This window comes from Aulostomus chinensis, chromosome 14, assembly GCF_037954235.1.
Source record: "Aulostomus chinensis isolate RoL2024-O1b breed Wild chromosome 14, RoL_Achi_v1.0, whole genome shotgun sequence".
Classification (NCBI taxonomy): domain Eukaryota; kingdom Metazoa; phylum Chordata; class Actinopteri; order Syngnathiformes; family Aulostomidae; genus Aulostomus; species Aulostomus chinensis.
Window position 1 is genome coordinate 8,075,012 of NC_141333.1, and position 17,372 is coordinate 8,092,383.

Genomic DNA, 17,372 nt, shown 5'->3' on the forward strand with positions numbered 1-17,372 from the left:
GAAATAGGTCACGGCGCCTTGGAACTGAAAAAACTGACTGAAAGGTGGAGGATGAGACAATGAAGCAAAAAATGTAATTGAATTGTAATGAATGTTTTATTTCAATAAGGTTTGTTCTCATTTTAGCAGGATCAACTTCATTTTCACCGTATTTCTATCCACTGTCACTTTGCAGTCGTCTCACTGATGTTCTGCTGCTCCACGCGACTTCTGCTGTCCTGACTAATTTTGTTTGCTGCTGTTGCCATTTCTTATGTATTTGTGTTACGACAAAAACATTTTTCCTTCTAAATTTGTATCGATATTTGAGGACATCTCGCCAAAAGGAAAACCGTAAATGAGCCAGGAGTTTAGCAAACTTCAGACAGATGTTGATTCACGGCCGCTGTCCTTTTCTGGTGCAGAGCTAAACGCTACATGCAGCAGGTTTAACAGTGTCACAGACAGTACTTACCATCATCTGCCGAAATCTGCCAGTTGTCCATGAAGAGGCAAATCAGTCAATAAATAATACATAAATAGGTAAATGTTTGAGACTTTTATTTAAACATCATGGATGGATCATAAATATCAGAAGTACGATGCTGCCACCACGTACTGCCTGTTAGGGTGACATCAATCAGCGCTCACTGACCAAGTACTCACTCAACCGCCCAGAAGAATTTTAAAAGCTTTATTGCATGTAGCTGGAATACAAGACATTGATGAGACTCTTTAATTTGACATGAAATGCTGTGAAATCAAAAACAACCAAATTACCGAAACAATAAATACTTCTAGTCACCTAGAGTACCTCCTAAATTGTAACTTTGGGGAGAACCGCTGGACTCATGGACAACAACGTCCTCACGGGGCCTTTGGAGAAGTGAACTGAGCCGAGGTCAGAAACTGAAAATGCAAAACCTTTTCTTTTTCATTTTGAGGCACAAAGATTCCATTGCACTGTAAACTGCATGTTCGTAATGAGCTAACAAGAGAAGGGAATAAACGAGATAAATTCATTTGGTTTTATAAACAACAACAACAACAAAAATTCATTCAACTACATCGTCTCCTGACCGTTTAATACTTCTCCTCTGGTAACTAGCAATGGTGCTCCGACACGTGGAACCGTGCCAACGTAAACGTAACTTAGTCAATAGAAAAGCAACCGCAGCTTCAGTTAGGTATTGAAGAAAAGGTTCAAACTAACAGGTTCCTTTGCCCGTTAATCATTGGATTATTTATTTTGGGGTATTTTGCTGGTGTTTCTTAAAGGACTTCTGAGCAACAAAATCTAAAAATGGTGCTTAGTAGAAACAGCTCGCTTGCAATAACAACAAAATACTGAAGGATTGTGGTGCGAGTCAAGTCAGGAGATAAATAGCACTTTATGGGTCATAAATAATCACTGGAACTGAAAATGATTTATGATGGTGGGACTGAAAAGTGAATTGACAAAATCTACTGCAAAAGATCACGGAAAACACTAAATTTGCAAGTCACAAAACTAGAACAAATACACTACTATGACACAATAACTTACATCTTCTTTCTCCTATGAGCTCTGAATTTGTATATAACAAATGTTAAAGAGTATTTAATGTTAATTTAGAAAAAAAAAAACATGACATGTACAATAATTCCAATTATGGTAAAGATGCTATTTGATTATGTTAAAACAGAATTGATAAGACAATGAAATTACCAATAGCTGTTGACTAACTATCCCTTCCATGCGGTATGACTGTCATGTAAACCAGTGGTAGTCAGTGCGTCACACTGGTGTAAACCCACTCACTGTTAAAAAAAATACATGTATTAGCAAAGAGTCACTCAAAGCCTACAGTATTTTATCTATAGGAACTTCTTTACTATTTACAGTAAAACAAAATGAGTCCTATTACAGCTTGGTTTTTGTTCTTTCACAAATCTCTGATATACTTTACATAAAAGTTACCATACATATGTAAAACCTGCAAGGCTCTTTTTGAAGAGGACTTCTCTCTTTGGTATCTCCCCTGTGGACAGAATTTAGGAAGCTGGCAAGCTGGGATTTACACCACACGGACGGCAACACAAGGACCTTGGTTTGTTGCTTATGGAGACGCTGCAAACTTACACGACACCATAAACAATTTCAGCAAAAAATAGCGCAACACTGTGGTGGGTCAGAAGTTTCCACTGGACAAATACGGAGTGCTTGGATTTTTCAAATGAAACAATATTCACCATCCAACAGAAATATGTGTCGTTCAAGTTGAACGGAGGAGGAAATATTCTGGTGTCAGTGACGAAGGTAAACAGCCGACTGCTTTTGTTGTAGTATCTTATCACTCCTTCTATGCTGTCACGGAGGCATTCTGAATTTTTCAAAGACAACACACAGGTGTCAAAATGACTAACATTCAAAGTGTTGTGGAGACATCTGCCCGTGTTCTCCTCCCCACCCCCGTACACCGCTAGTCGACCCTCCAAATGATCCTTCCTAATACATTCATTAGACGTGATCACCCTGCCAGCCCTCAAGTACCAGGGTAAAAAGTGCAACGGAACAACACTTCCATCAACAACACTCAGGTTTGCAGCCACTCAGCGAAAATCTCCACTACCATTTTCACTCATTTTCTAGAACTATTTTCGTGCACCATTTGCTGGACATTGTTGGAGCAAAATCTACACGGAAAAAAAAAAAAAACTTTTTGAAAATTGGAGGCAACGCTATCTGCAGGGATGCATGAAAATATCCCCAAGCCATCGATATCAGGCAATGTTGGTCTTCATTTTTTAACCTGTGGTATGATGAGAGAACATGGTGGTAAAATATATAATGCACTGGCTTTCCAACTGTCTTGGAAATTAAGAAAATTTGTCAAATTCCCAATGTTTCCATGTGTTTCTCCACCATGTGCAGAATGTAAAAATCATATTACCTTGTTTTTGTGCAGATAATACCAACATCAGTAAAAATGGCCAAATCAGTCTTGAAAACACTGTCATAAAATCCGTAACCGCGCGTCCCTACTTCTTTCTTGAGCCAGCACATCTGCTGTTTAGGTTCATCACATGAAAATACACAGGACATCTACAAAGCTGTAAGAAACACATCAGTGACTAACAATACACGGGCTTTCAGTGCTGCATCATTATGGAAGTTTAGAAAACGGGCCACATCAGAAAGATCAGTTGAATCTTAATCCTTGGACAGAAAAGCTTCTTGCCCTCAGGCCAGTAATGGACTGTACCATCACCTTGACAAAAACACAAGAAGAAAAACACATGTACTACTCAACACTAGGAGCTCTGGAGGAAGTTATCGTAGAAAAGCTGATAGATGTGTACACGTCCAGCATGAGGAGAGAGGGAGGAGGTGGAGAATTGTTCTACACGCTATAATGTGTGTGTGAGTGTGTGTGTGTGTGTGTGTGTGTGTGGGGGGGGGGGGGCTTAGCTGCCCTGTGTTAGGTTTTGCATGTGTTTGGCGATGTCGTACACGTAGGTGATGTCCGGCCTCTTCTCCGGGTCGGGGTTGATGCACATATCTACCAAGTTCCTCAGCTGATGGAAAGGAAGTGAGGTGGAGAGAGAGAGAGAGAGAGAGAGAGAGAGAGAGAGAGAGAGAGAGAGAGAGAATCCAATCAATGACACTTAATGAGTCTACGCAGCGGATTTGAAATGAGCAGCGAGGAATAAATAAAGAACTGTTAACGGACCTGCTCAGCTTTTAATGAGCTCTTTCAGTATTAGTGATAACAAGGCAACAGGTAACAGAGCTGAGGCCAAGACATGCTGCTAACCGCTTACTGGTCTGCTGAATCCACTTCTACTTAAGGACACACGCGCGCGCGCGCGCACAGACACAGACACACACACAGACACACACACACACACACACACACACACACTGCTGCCACTCCATTGCCATGCGGAGACAGCACTTACACTTGAAGCCGAGCGAAGCGGCTGATTGGAGCAGATAGATAGACAGGCTCGCAGGCGGAACAGCCACCACCATCATTAAAAAAAGAGAAGAGAATAAAGGATGCAGAGGAAAGGAAAAAAAAATAACATCTTCGCAAGGTCGCTATGGTAACTGTCTGCCAACTTCCTGGCCGCTGTTGCGTGGCACCAGCTTGGACGAGTTCTCCTCAGCCGTTGTGTGTGTATGTGTTCGTGTGTATGCATGTGTGAGTGCTTGTGTGTGCCTGAGTGAGAAAGAAAGATGTAAATTTAGACAGTCTGAGAATTAGTCCCACCAGCGAATGGAAAAATGGGAGGGTGCAGAAAAGATGCAGATATGTAAAATATTCATGTGCTTCTTTGCATGGCGAGTGGAGTGGGGGGTGGTGGAAAGTGTCAGGTGGAGGGAGGTGGGGGAGAGAGAGCTAGTAAAGGGAGGCGGAGGGGGGAAGCATAGACGGAGATGGTTAAATGACACAACAAAGATGAGCAGCTGACAGTTTGCTGCCGATCCTTCAGGAGCATTGTTTACATCCAGACAGGCGCTGTAGGCACCCCCCTCATCTCCATTTCTCCATCAGCCTGTCTCTCGCTCTATCATTCCCTCTCTCTATCGCTTTGTCTCCCTTTCTCCTGGATGGAGGTGACATGTGGGGCAACGCGAAAGCTCAGAATGGTGGGTGTGTGGAGAGGGAGCAACTGTAACAAATACACACCTGCACAATAGCTCATGCACATACAAAACACACACACACACACACACACACACAGGCATGAAACACCTTGCAATTAGCCTTTGTTAAGCTAATGAAGGAAATACGAGGGTATAATGAAACGCTGCCTTTGCAGGAGTTTATGTTGGACCACACAGAAATAAGTAGAGCAACTTAGATAAAAAAGACAAGAAAGGTGTGTGTTTCTGAGAGTTAGTTCCACATCTCTACCTAATACACCCTCCATTTTTAATTCTAGTTATACGTTGTACTGTTTTTTTTTTAAACGCATTATATCAAAGGCATCTATTATTTTCATTTCTTTCCAATATACAACCACACTGGTGGATTACACATTTCAAGCTCATTCTGATTGTCACCTTGTAACAATGATCAAAAGTGGATGACAGAAAGACGTCCTGAACAGGAAGAATCATTTATTTGTCCGTAAGCGTTCAACCCATCACATACTCATTATATTTATACTGTGGATTATATAATTAAAGACAGAGCGCTTCAGCTGGAGTTTGTCATCATTTCTCCTTGTTTGCGCCAGGTTAACCTAAGCAAACTGGACAGACAAGAGGGGACTCGGGAAGAATAGATCTCATCCAAAGAGAAAAAGCATGATGGCACAAAAAAAAAAAAAAAAGGAAGCACAGCACTTCTGATGTTAACAGCCCTATACACTGCAGCACTCGGGCCTCAGTGCCTCAGCCAGTCTGGTGTCAGTTTCCCTCTTTTGGCATCAGACTTCCTCGCCCCTCCACCAAAGAGCACCTTGTGTGATTTTTACGAGCAAAAGACCTTTTTAATGCCTTCCTGCAACTGAAGAGCAGGTTTACAAAAATGTTGTTCCTTTAAGATTAGGTTCGTACACTAAAGCCGACTACAGCTGATTCCAAGTCATCGAAACTGATGCTGTGCTGTTGTATTTCATGTAAATTAAAATCCCTGACAATTTGTTGACCAAACAAACAAACAACTGATTGACTGTCTCATTGATCTGAGGGGATGTGCATCATGCAGGGACTTATAACTGCTAAGTACTGACAAATCTCAAACTAAATAGAATACTACTACAAAATACAGTGTGTGTGTTTGTTGCTATGAGTCAGTGAGTTTTTTGGATTTCTGCACACTTGAACTTACGATTTTGTGAAAGAAAAAGACTTGAATGGTTGAAAAATAATGCCACCCGCACAAAGAAGGCATGCAGATGCAAAACCATGTGCATTCATACACACGTCTCCGGCAATCAGCAACGGGGCGATCGCTAACCGCAGCCTGACTGGATTACATCTACGTGCACGAATGAGACTATGCAGAATTACAGCAGATGATTTCACATTTAGTTAGGGAAACACGACACTGTAGCCCATTTAGTCTCAACTCCACTGTGCAGCATGGCCAGATGCTTTTGATATGTGCGTTTAATTTTCAAAGAGTTAAAATCATAGCTGGTCTTTTGATCACAGAGTAATGATATTACAGAGTAATATCATACTGTGCTCAGACAGTTGGGTGAATTTCACTCGTGTATAAAAAAAAAAAAGTTAAAAAAATAAAATAAATCAGTGATCTGGCACAGAAAAAAAGAGACCCTGGCCACCAACGCTTAGCTCAGTGTTTTCTTTAAATGGCGTTCAGGAGTCCAGACTGTCATGAGTTCTTCTCAAAACTGAGCAGGTCCATAGCAGTAACTGTAACTAAGGCATTACTTACCTCCTCTGAGTAATGATCTGAGGGAAGAGGAGGGTAGTCGCATTGTTCTATCTTCTTACAAAGGGAGTAGAGGTTCATCTTATCCCCATAGAATGGACTCTGTAGAGCTGCCATCTGAAATACATAAAAGGGGGGGTGCAGGAAAGAAAGGTTGTGAGTGAGCAAAACTTCAAAAGCCAAAAGAGATTCTCCAAAGGTGTTAACAGAGAATACATGGCTTGAATTTCAGTGCAGGATTGGGATTATAACACATCATTTTATCGATTCCTACAAATCTAGTGCTTGTAATCTTGGAAATTCCCACACGCATTGACAGTTTAATCATGTTCAGACAGCATCTGCAACAGTGCCTATTGCGTGATGAATGGCCAAGACCCCTACTAATAAACAGCAACAACAGCCAAAACACCAGGACCCCCCCCCCCCCCGAAAGGACTAGCGCCAACAGCAGTGTCAACATTAACTGGTCCAAAGAGAAATCAGGCCTCCTGGCTCTGAATACCTAAATCTGTGGCTCCAAGTTAGCATCAGAGAAACAAGCTGCTCATTCTGTGAAATCTACTGAACTGCGAGTTTCGACAGTCATATTAAAAAACATCAAGTCAACACTAGGATTCATTTCCTCCCCTAGAAAATAAATTCCAGCAGAAAGAAGGGAAGGTAGATAACGACAGTTAAGGAAATAAGAGGCAGAATTCTTCCCAGCTTTCTAAGAACAGAGAACAGAAAAGACCTGATCCAATTTTGAGCATCGCATCTTTTTTTGCATTGCTCGGAAATATTGTTGCAAATTCTCACTGACGTTACCAATGTCCTCCCAAAGAAAGTGAAAACATGATCCAGGTTGATGTAGACGGACAGGGTGATGCTAGGATGTGACCTTGAGTCTTTCTTAATGTCATAATGCATAGCTGGTCAACGAGGAAAAGTTGGAACAAGAAACCTGCTTTGCTCAAAAAAAAAAAAATAAAAAAATAAAAAACAACAACACGAGTTTATCAAAGAAAGGGGAATTCTTTTAGTTACACATTGTAATTTTATGTTTTCAGGTGTGTTTGCATTCTAAATGGAAAAAACAAGAATTTGACAGCCTGCTAATTGGTAGTGTGAAAGCAGATGAGGACACCTTCTTCACATATGGACCCAAATGGTTCAGTCCATTCAGAACACAGAAGGTGTGAATGTTCCTCCTTACACACCCTCAGGCACGTCTACTCTGAAGAAACTGGAAATAACCCAACAGCATTATGAGGAGTACTTTATTAAGAGTATTTGAATCATTGACAGTAATGCAGAATATTTGTCTCTGAACAACAGAAATACACTTGCAGCACACAGGACCACAAAAGATGTCACTGATCCATTCATGTCTTTGTCGTTCTAGGCTGTGAAATCATAAGTGCTCAAAGAGAAAATGGAGGAAATTCTCATTTTCTTGTGTGTAGCTGGGAGTGTAACTCGTTGACATCACCCAAAAAGTGCCTGGCACATCACCAGCTTGCAGGGGGCTTTTTCAGTGCCTTCACTGAAAGATGTGATGGTGCAGAGACAGTCAGGTTTTTGTTCCCCATCGGGCAGATTTTGACAGTGTCTGCCACAGCTTCCAGTGGGAATTGAGGATGGTTGCTGCAAAATCTCAGTGGGTGATCTTCTTTGGACATAATGTACCATCACTACTCCATGTAATCTCTCAGTTTAACACAAATTTCAGTGTATTGTAGTAACGTGACCGCCCCATTAATAACAATTACTACTGAGCCTGTCACAGCAGCAGGTTGACAGTGATGAGATGTGTGTGGAAGTGTGTTTTCCAGTGTGTGTCTGCAATGATGCACTTCGTATCTGCAGTCCTCAAAATTGCATACCAATGGGTGTTAATCGGGACGGCCATCTATGTTATCCAGAGACATCCTGGGGGAAAGTCATCCAGGTCTAGACCTTCTTACAACAGTAAGGGACAAAAAACTCTTCACAGTGAATTCATTTCTATTACACAAACAGACACGAAGACACTCTCTTTCAAACCGATTACTTGGTTGACAAATTCGGTTAAGATAAATAAAATAAATCATTCTTGTTTTTACTCTTTCAGTTACACCAACACCATGATGTACACATATTGTATGGAATGTATCAACAATCCCAGAATCACTTTAAGTGATATTAACATTTTCATGGGAAAGTTGTCCTATATTTGTAAGGTGGTGATCCAGCGACTGACCTTCACACCACAAGATGCAATTGACAATTCAGAATGAACCTGAATTACACTGTCTAATCACAGATCACACTAAATCTCTGGGGACTGAATCATCATTTCATCTGCAGTAACCTATAAATACACTATAAGCCCAATGTGGCCAGAACATTTTTTTTTTTTTTTTTTTTTTTTTAGTGTTAGACATTTAGCAGCAAGGTCAAAGAATATCTTCCATTTTCATTTTAGAAATTAATCACTTTCCCAAAAGCAGAGCTGTCAGTGCCAGCAAGAGCCAGAGAGCCACAACAATCTGATTCAGAACTCAGCTGGCTGTATTTCTGAGGGGTTTGGCGAGCCCCATGTCTGCATTAAACATGCTGACCAACTACTTACTGTAACTTCTGTGCTCTCTTCAATAACTTGGAAACGACTATTTAGGGAAGATGCTTGTAATTGCTTTAGGATAAATATATAGTGCGTCAGAGGTAGTAAAGCTTTGTTGGCAGGCGCTTCAGAGGAAAATTCATTTCCCAACAAGGGAAACAAAAAAGGGGCAGACAAAGTACAAAAAAAACCCCACAAAAAAATCAGCAAGCTATAGACACCAGGAGGCAAAGGGTTAAACAAGACCCCATCGTATTTTCATGCATCTTCTGCTTTTGACAGATGAAAAATGTCAACTGTCCTGTTTGTATTTGGGAGTTTTTGCACTATTCATCTGCTTCATTAGTGCCTGCTGCTCCAAGCCCCTGACAGCTGCCGGCCCCCTGCTCTCAGCACGCACTCACACACACACGCACAAACTGATTTTTTCCGATTGTGTCGTCACAATGGGTTAGATGATTGACTCACTCTCTGACCTCTGAGGCCCTGGTGTACGTGTGTGTGTGTGTATGTGTGTGTGTATATGGTTCATTGATATTCGAGAGAGATACAATGCACACGCATGCCTGCTGTCTAAGCGGTGTGAGGTGCTGGTGGCAGAAGACACAAACACACACACACACACACACACACACACACTCTCTCTCTCCCTCTCTCTTGTTCACTCTCTCCTTTGTTCCTCTGCTCTTCCTCAGCTGGCCAGCCCCCCCCCCCCAGTCCAGGCATGTAAAGCCAGTATCCCTGTATAAGGTCTACATGGGGCTTTGCAGTTTAATTAATACTCCTCTCTCCAGCCTCCACCCTCTCTCCCTCTCCTCCTGTACATCAGTTAAAAGGAGCAGTGATAGGCTTCTGTCTTCTCCCTCCATTCCAATTCATCTCTGGAGCTCTGACAGCCTGGGACAAAAGGTATCTCTGAAGTTCATACTCATTTATTACCACACAAAAAAAGTTGTTATTGACTCGTCATAAATAAAAGGACTTCAAAGTTGTGCAAAATCCATGCTGATTTCCTGAACATTGCCTCTCTCTTTCTCTCCCCCAACAAACGCACACTCACTCAGAGACGGAATGACTTTTTTATGTGCACACTGGTCCTTCATGTGGCTTTATGATGATATATTAATTAAGGAGAGAAGTCACAGTCTAAGGACAGTCATTAAAAATATACCTCCACCCAGTGGAGTCATCACTCCCCTACTTCAACACAGTAAAAAGAAAGGGTGAAGTCAGGCGGATGAGAGGAAGAATAGAGAGAATAATTAAAAAAAATGCCAGATTGATCAAATGGATTGAGCTTTTCAAGAAAACTGATGAAGTTTCACAGCTAGAGTGAATATTTCTAATAGCTAAATTCTATGAAATGGTTCAACATTTTGGAAAATACATTAGCATTTGTTGGCACTACTTCAATAAGAGGATCAATATCAAGCTCATATCTCTAACATGAAGCTGCAGCCAGCATCTCATTTCTTTAATCAGTAACAAAAGAGTGCAAAAAACTGTATTATTTAACAGCAAAAAGATACTGTACAGAAATGGGTTAAGTAGTTCTTTTCTTTTTTTTTTTTTAAAGATAGACAAATAAAAAAAAAAATACACAGACTGTATGAAAAAAGGTTAAAGGAAAAACTCCACTATCAAAAACACATAGAGACTTAGCCACAGGGCAGATCATCACATGCAAACGCCAGCTGCTGAGAACCAAGCATTTTAGGCCTCATAAAACCAACATCAATACAAGAGGGGAGGGAGTGGAATGAGACATGGGCACAGTCAGAGGTATGGATGGCTGAGCTCCATACAGGAAGGAGACACATTCCCGTAAAGCTTTTCAAGACACTCTCCCTCCTCTGCTAACCTTTACACAAAGCACAGCAACCACAACACATCTGTACAAGCTGGAAACCTCCAGTCTCTGTGTGTAAAACGCATTTCCTTAACAGAGAACACATTCAGCAAGAGCGTGAGAGTTACTGCTGCTAATATGAGGTGGTTTTGACTGGGAGCAGGAGGGGAGGACGCTAGGAGACTGCAATCTCATCAACTGACGTTTGACCAAACTCGCCTGCCCTACCTCCCCCAGTCATCCTGGGAGACAACCCTGTTACCACAGTGATGGGGGTTTGGGTGAGGGGCACAGGGCAGGGTCAGGTGATGTAATGGGGTTGGACACAAGGAGAAGGGGATCAAACAGAATGGAAGATGAAGATGGACGCAGATACAATGACCAGGTATTGACAGACAGACCCTTCGGACCCTACCCAACCCAACGGGCACAAGAATGGAAAAATGCAGGCTCTCTCAAATGGAGATGCTTCACACCTAAACACACACACACACACACACACACACACACACACACACACACACACACACACACACACACACACACACGCACACACAGCAGCCCCTACAATGTTCAGAGTGAAATCAATGAGCACCAAAGGGATCGGACTTGGATTTCTATGTGAATTCCTTATGCCTGAAGGTTAAGTGAGGGAAAGGGAGGCACACAGAGGGAACTTAGCAGAGGGGAGGAGAAAAGAGCTGAGGAAAGAAGGAGAGTTGAAGAGAAAGAGATAAGTTTCCTGACATTGTGAATGCACTGTGGAGCCCTCTCACCGAGCAGAGTGGAAAGCAAGGGTCTGCTCTTCAAAGAGAATATGCATGGTGTGGTGTGCACAGCTCCGGTAACAATAATGCTGTAAAATCTTTATCTCCACAGGCTTCTCACATGACTCACCTTGACCTGATGGCTGGAGTTCTATCTCTGCTCTTCTACCTACAGTCCTCTCTCTCCTTCCCTCTCTCAGTGAGCACCCCTCCTCCATCTCTCTCTTCACCCCAGTAATCTATGACCCTGCTCTCACCATTTTTTTTACATTCTCCACTCACTTCCATCTCTCCATCTACATCTTTTCTGTTTCTCTCTGGACTTTATCTTCTTTTACCATTCTCCAGCTTCCTATGTTATATGAATTCCTAAACTTTTTCTTAATACAACATTATGCCTCTTTTCATTTCCTCGGGGAGCAACAAGTCATATTTTTTTTCTTTTTTTACTCCACATTTTCTCTCCCCATTCCTTTATTGCCGTCTCTGGGGCACAACATGAAGCAACGTGTTACTGCCAGATTTAGACCGCAGTTTCATCACAATGTGCACTTACTAACATGGCATGTATACTGTATGCACCAACAGACTTTTCCTTCGTATGCATGAGTGGGGGGGGGGGGGGGGGTCAAGGGAGAGGTATGAGTTTCTGACAAAATCACAGGAGAAGATGCAGAGGGAGAGACACTGATTATGTATGCGGTTGTAAATATGAATACTACCGGGGAAATAACACTTCTAAAATGCAAGTGTCCTGCCATCTCTTTTTCTACTCCATCCACCTCCACCTCCTGCGTCACTACTTGTTAGTGACAGTCACACAAATATTCAGACAATGATATTCGTGGAAATAGTATGTTTTTGGGTGAAGTGGAATTATTGCCATGTATCATTTAGTTATGATTACGTCTTAGCATGTACATCTATTCCCTGTTGGCTAAACATCATTCCATTCAATTCTGCCTGTGAATAACAGGTCAGTTAGAGAGTGCTGGCATATTCAAGGTAAAATAGAATGCCACAGTCTGCACTCTCTATGGACCAGTGTAGCACTCTCCATTCTACATACATCTGGCCTTCAGTGTTTAGTCCAGCCTGTGACCCTGAGCAGATGTCCTAAGGGTGAAAAGCATCAAAGACCCCATCAGACACTGAACTGATCCTCAAACTGCACATGCAATACTATGACAGTTTCAAATGAACAGCAGGGCTTGATAAAAAGGCTTGCCCAATTGCCCAGAGGCGAGTAAAAATGCCATGACAGGCTAGTAAAGCGAGTAACTCTGGTGAGGCACAGCAGGCAAACCCCCCCCCACAGGGTGCAGTTTAGAAATTTCGAGCCATTTTGCTTCCTCAACCTGTGATATTTCAGACTACTGAGGGAAAGAAAAAAAAAAAAAACACTTGAAATACTCATTAAGGTGTTTATTATCACCTCAGTCCAATCTGGTTGTTACTACCAGTGAAAGTAGCACCAAGCATTTAAAGTCATATAAAAAGTACAGAAACAGAATGTGACCCTGTAACAGCCACTGTTTTCAGGAAACCATGGCTGTGCATGGCTGCAGTGCATTCTGGGGAACTAATTCACACGAAGGACTGTGGTCTCTCTCCACCTCCACGCCTGAGGCACAGTAGAGAAGGTGTAGCCACTGGTGCATTGACATGCAGCCTGAGTGATCAGTAACTCAAGGGAGTAGGGAAGAGGAGAAGAAGATGTGGGTGTTTCCGTGGCTGACAGTGTCTCAGAAAAGTGTGTGTGTGTGTGTGTGTGTGCTTGCTTGTGTGTGTGTGTGTGTGTGTATGTGTGTGTGTGTGTGTATTTAGTGCAAAGGTTCGTAAGGTAAAAAATATCAGGCTGACTGCTATCATCCATGTCTATCATTGTTCTGCTCCTCTCGTTCGTGCAGGTTCCCTCTGCTGGGTGCTGCTCCCGGCCTTGACTCCTCTCAGTGTGGTCTGCAGTAGAACCCTGTTGTGTTTGGCTCCTGACTAATCAAACTAGTCAGTGTCACTAGGCGGCCTTATCTAAAACACATGGCCATGTCAGTTCTCCTCAGTCGCCAGCTTTTTAACATTCAAAAGGTTCCCTGGCTAAAAAATTTAAATCAAATTATCTTCAGGCTGCAGCTCAGCCATGAAAAGAAGTGAGACAAAGCGGAGCTAACAGGTAGACATATCATGTAAATATAGTATCATTAACTGTATATTGTTTTATTTCACACATTCTGAGATGCAGGTAGTATTTCAACATTCACTTTCTTTTATCACCTAATTGTAGCTTGGTTATTCAGGCCACCATGCCATCCTGGTCATTGCTCCACTCCCTCTGCCAGTCTAATGAACACCACAGACAGCCACATGCTTCCTCTTTACATGCAGAGCTGTTGGCTGCATTTTTTCTCCTGATGCTGAGGGTCTTCACCAGGAAGATTTAGTGCACGGGAGGAGCTCACCATTACCCCACTCCCCAGCAGGTGCCCTATCCACCCTACGAGGTGCTAATGCTGAGACCAAGACACATACCCTCATGAACTTCCCACCTGCAGGCGGGAGCACCTGTGTCTGCATGGATATCCAACCAGCCCAGAGGAATTGAACCAGTGGCAACACAACAGACCGCTGCACTAGCTGGGCGCTCTTGAAAATATAGTATGGTTTCAAAATATTTTGTTATGTGGGACTCAAGATGTTTTCCTTGTTTATGTATGTGTCTGAGGAAGTGGCTCTCCCGTCACTCCTACACTCGCCTGCAAGGTGACAGTGAGTGCACATATTCCCATAGTTTACCTCGTACAGCAGGCATCCTAGCGACCAGATGTCAGATTTGAAGTTGTATCCGTTTTCATGTATCCTCTCCGGTGACATGTAGTAAGGAGTACCCACTGGAACACGGGAGGAAGAAGGAGAGAGACAGAGAGGAGGAGAGAGAGGAGGACATTGTGAGATATAAGTAGTAAAAAAACAGGAGTGAGCATTATCATTTTGCTTTGCAACCCCCCCCCCCCCCCCCCCCCAGTTTATCATCATCACATAGCTCACACAGCAAGCCGGTGAGGAATGGAGGTATCTCTTCAAACTGTGACAAGTTCAGAGGTTGAAATACTCACAGTAATTTAGCAAGAATGCAAGAAAACTAGAGGGACACATTAAGCTTTATTGCCACTATGAATTCTAAATAAGCACAGGTAAGAGGATATTTAATATGACAAAACATCACCATGCACATCTCTACAGTTATAAAAGCACTGAAAAGCTGCATATACAGTATGTGCACAACACACATATTCACACAACCAATATACATAAATCACCTTTGATTACTGGGGCGAAATGATCTGAAACAGTAGTCAGTGAGTGTGTTCAGGAAGCAGTGGTGGAGCCTCAAAAGCTGGCTCCTTTCTGGTTCTGGTTTTGAAACTCAAGAATCTCAAACTGCCATGGCAACTGGCAGCGCTCCAGAGAACCAGACCCTCACCCGACTGGACCCAAACAGGAACCACAGCTTAATATCACATCCATGACACACTGCGGGACATTCAGGAGATTTGCTGCATTCTTAGCTGAGTGTGACTGTCTGCTTTTTGCATTTGCTTTCTGTTTGCTGTGATTTTCCATGTAAAAATCTATCAAGCACATCCAGCAGCAGTTTTATATTAATCACATATGGTTAAAGGATAGAAATTTTATTAGCCTGCTAACCTGGGCTGAGCAGCTCTCAGGCAAACGTGTACAAAGGCTTAGTGAAGTCAGATGACATTTAACACTAAGGGCCCATGTCTAGATTGTGTTTTTTCTTTTCCTTTCTTTCTGAGCACCAGTGTCTTTTTTTCAGTTGTTACCAATAAGAACCTACCTCGGAGAAAAAGCCAGCATCTTTTTTATGTGGCCACTTCAAGCACTTCTATTTGTTAATCACTTCACTTTTCAGAAAGACTGTTGTCATCTTGTCCTCTGTCTCTATATCCCAAACAAAATGTCTGATATTAACTACCATAACAGACAAAGATTAGCCAGCTTGTAGGAAGAAACCAACACTTAACGGTACTGGATCAATTCACTCTATTGATGTTTCCAATGGATCATAACATGCACACTCTGCAGCTGTCAGGCTGGGCGGAGACAGCATGACATCAACATTTTTAGGCTTACTTATAGGAAGGATGATGGTAAAATCACTAAGTTGGAAGAATACAATGAAGAAAAGGAGAGGAGCATGCTGGTTGATCATAACATTTGTTAAGATATTATTGTCATAGAAACATGTCACATGCACACAGTATTTTTCCTTGTGCTCTCCAGCAGCCTGCCAGTGCAGCCAGTATGTGGAATGAGGATCATACGATGCTAAACTGGTAAAAAAATGTCCCTCAATACTATCAGCCCGCATAACAACATGCGTAAATCCCACAACAGAGATGGTGGACTGCATTTCGATTAAATTTAGAAGGACGATGATAGAACTTGAGTTGAGGAACATTCAATTGGATTTTGGAATTGATATATCGACTTGGCAGAGGTATGTGCTCGCTCTTCAAGTGCCCTGTGGTTGTTTATAACTTCAAAGTATTTACAATTGTTTGAGAGGCAGTGTGAGCTACATTCCCTCTGAGCTGTCCAGCAGAACACTGAAGGAGTTCTCAGGTTTAGTCAGATGAAACATACCACCAGCTTATTTGTGGTTCTTCCTCGATAGATGACACTGTTTACAAGAAAGATTTCCTTTAATACTGTCGTGACCGTTTTCTTTTATTGTTTAATATTATCTTTCATTTTGCATGCAGCAAAATAGTGGTGCTGATGTATACTGCAATACTTAATCTCGCAACACAGTATTGATACGCTGCGACTAAATGTTGACATTTTCATTTTAACAGCCAGTGTTTCTGAATTTTTCCAATTCTTCCCCAGTTATACAAATACAAATATTACACTATATTGTGGACCAAGTGCAGTGATATCCCACCCGCATCTTTTCCATCTTTTATAGATAGGCGTCTTTTATTTCCTTAAGAGGAGATGGTCTTTCCACTTGACTATACATTAAATTTGAGCAGGTAGGTAAAATGAGGAGGAGTTTTATAGAGAGCAACTGGTAGCTTTTGAGTTTGCAATCCACACAAACAGCTGAAGTGCACTGGGTGGGTGAGAACAGCTCTCAAGAGGAAAGATTTCTGGAGAACAGTCTGTTTGCTGGAAAATGTTAAGAAAAAGTCATAACTGCACTCAGTCGCAGCACGAGCATGTGCACACAAATACACACACGTGAACATACACACAAACTCTCCAGAGCAACTCTGCACATTAACAAGTCAGAGGAAACACAGCAAGTGTAATTGCAATCAATAAAACTATTACAGAGGTGGCTATTAGATCTGAAGTCCATGAGAACTGAAATGAAAGCTAGCACTTTTAATTTTGGTGCCGATCTAATTGGGCTGAGAAAACATGCTTTTATCTTAAATGTGGGGTTTTGAATAATGAAGTGTTACCTGTCATTCCAAAAATAATCAGCCTCTGCACAGGCAAAAAAAGAGAAGCAAGAGTGAAGAGAGAGAGAGAGGAATAAATAGGGGACTGGGGATTGCTGTTTTAATTGGTCATCAGGCTGGTATTGTGGTTTGTGTGTGCGTGCATGTGTGTGTGTGAGGTCTCATGGTGCGGTCTGAACAAGCTCCCCTAACATTCATTATTAGTTGATTAAAAAGAATCAGCCTCTCTTATGCTAATAGTTGCATAAAACAGGCAGCAGCGCCGGGTTCAGGCTCCTCCAGCATGCTAAATTAAGGGCACAT

General features: G+C 42.1%; 1 protein-coding gene across 1 annotated transcript in view; it reads right to left on the reverse strand.

Annotated features, from left to right (window-relative positions):
- Positions 1 to 659: 659 nt before the first annotated feature.
- nek7 (NIMA-related kinase 7) overlaps positions 660 to 17,372 on the reverse strand; it is a 63,352-nt gene continuing 46,639 nt past the window's right edge. The window contains exons 8-10 of the mRNA XM_086224798.1: positions 14,368 to 14,462; positions 6,378 to 6,491; positions 660 to 3,537 (exon numbers count right to left, since the gene is read on the reverse strand). Of these exons, the coding sequence (XP_086080924.1) occupies positions 3,427 to 3,537; positions 6,378 to 6,491; positions 14,368 to 14,462 (320 nt within the window). The 3' untranslated portion in view covers positions 660 to 3,426. The remainder of the gene's footprint in view (positions 3,538 to 6,377; positions 6,492 to 14,367; positions 14,463 to 17,372) is intronic.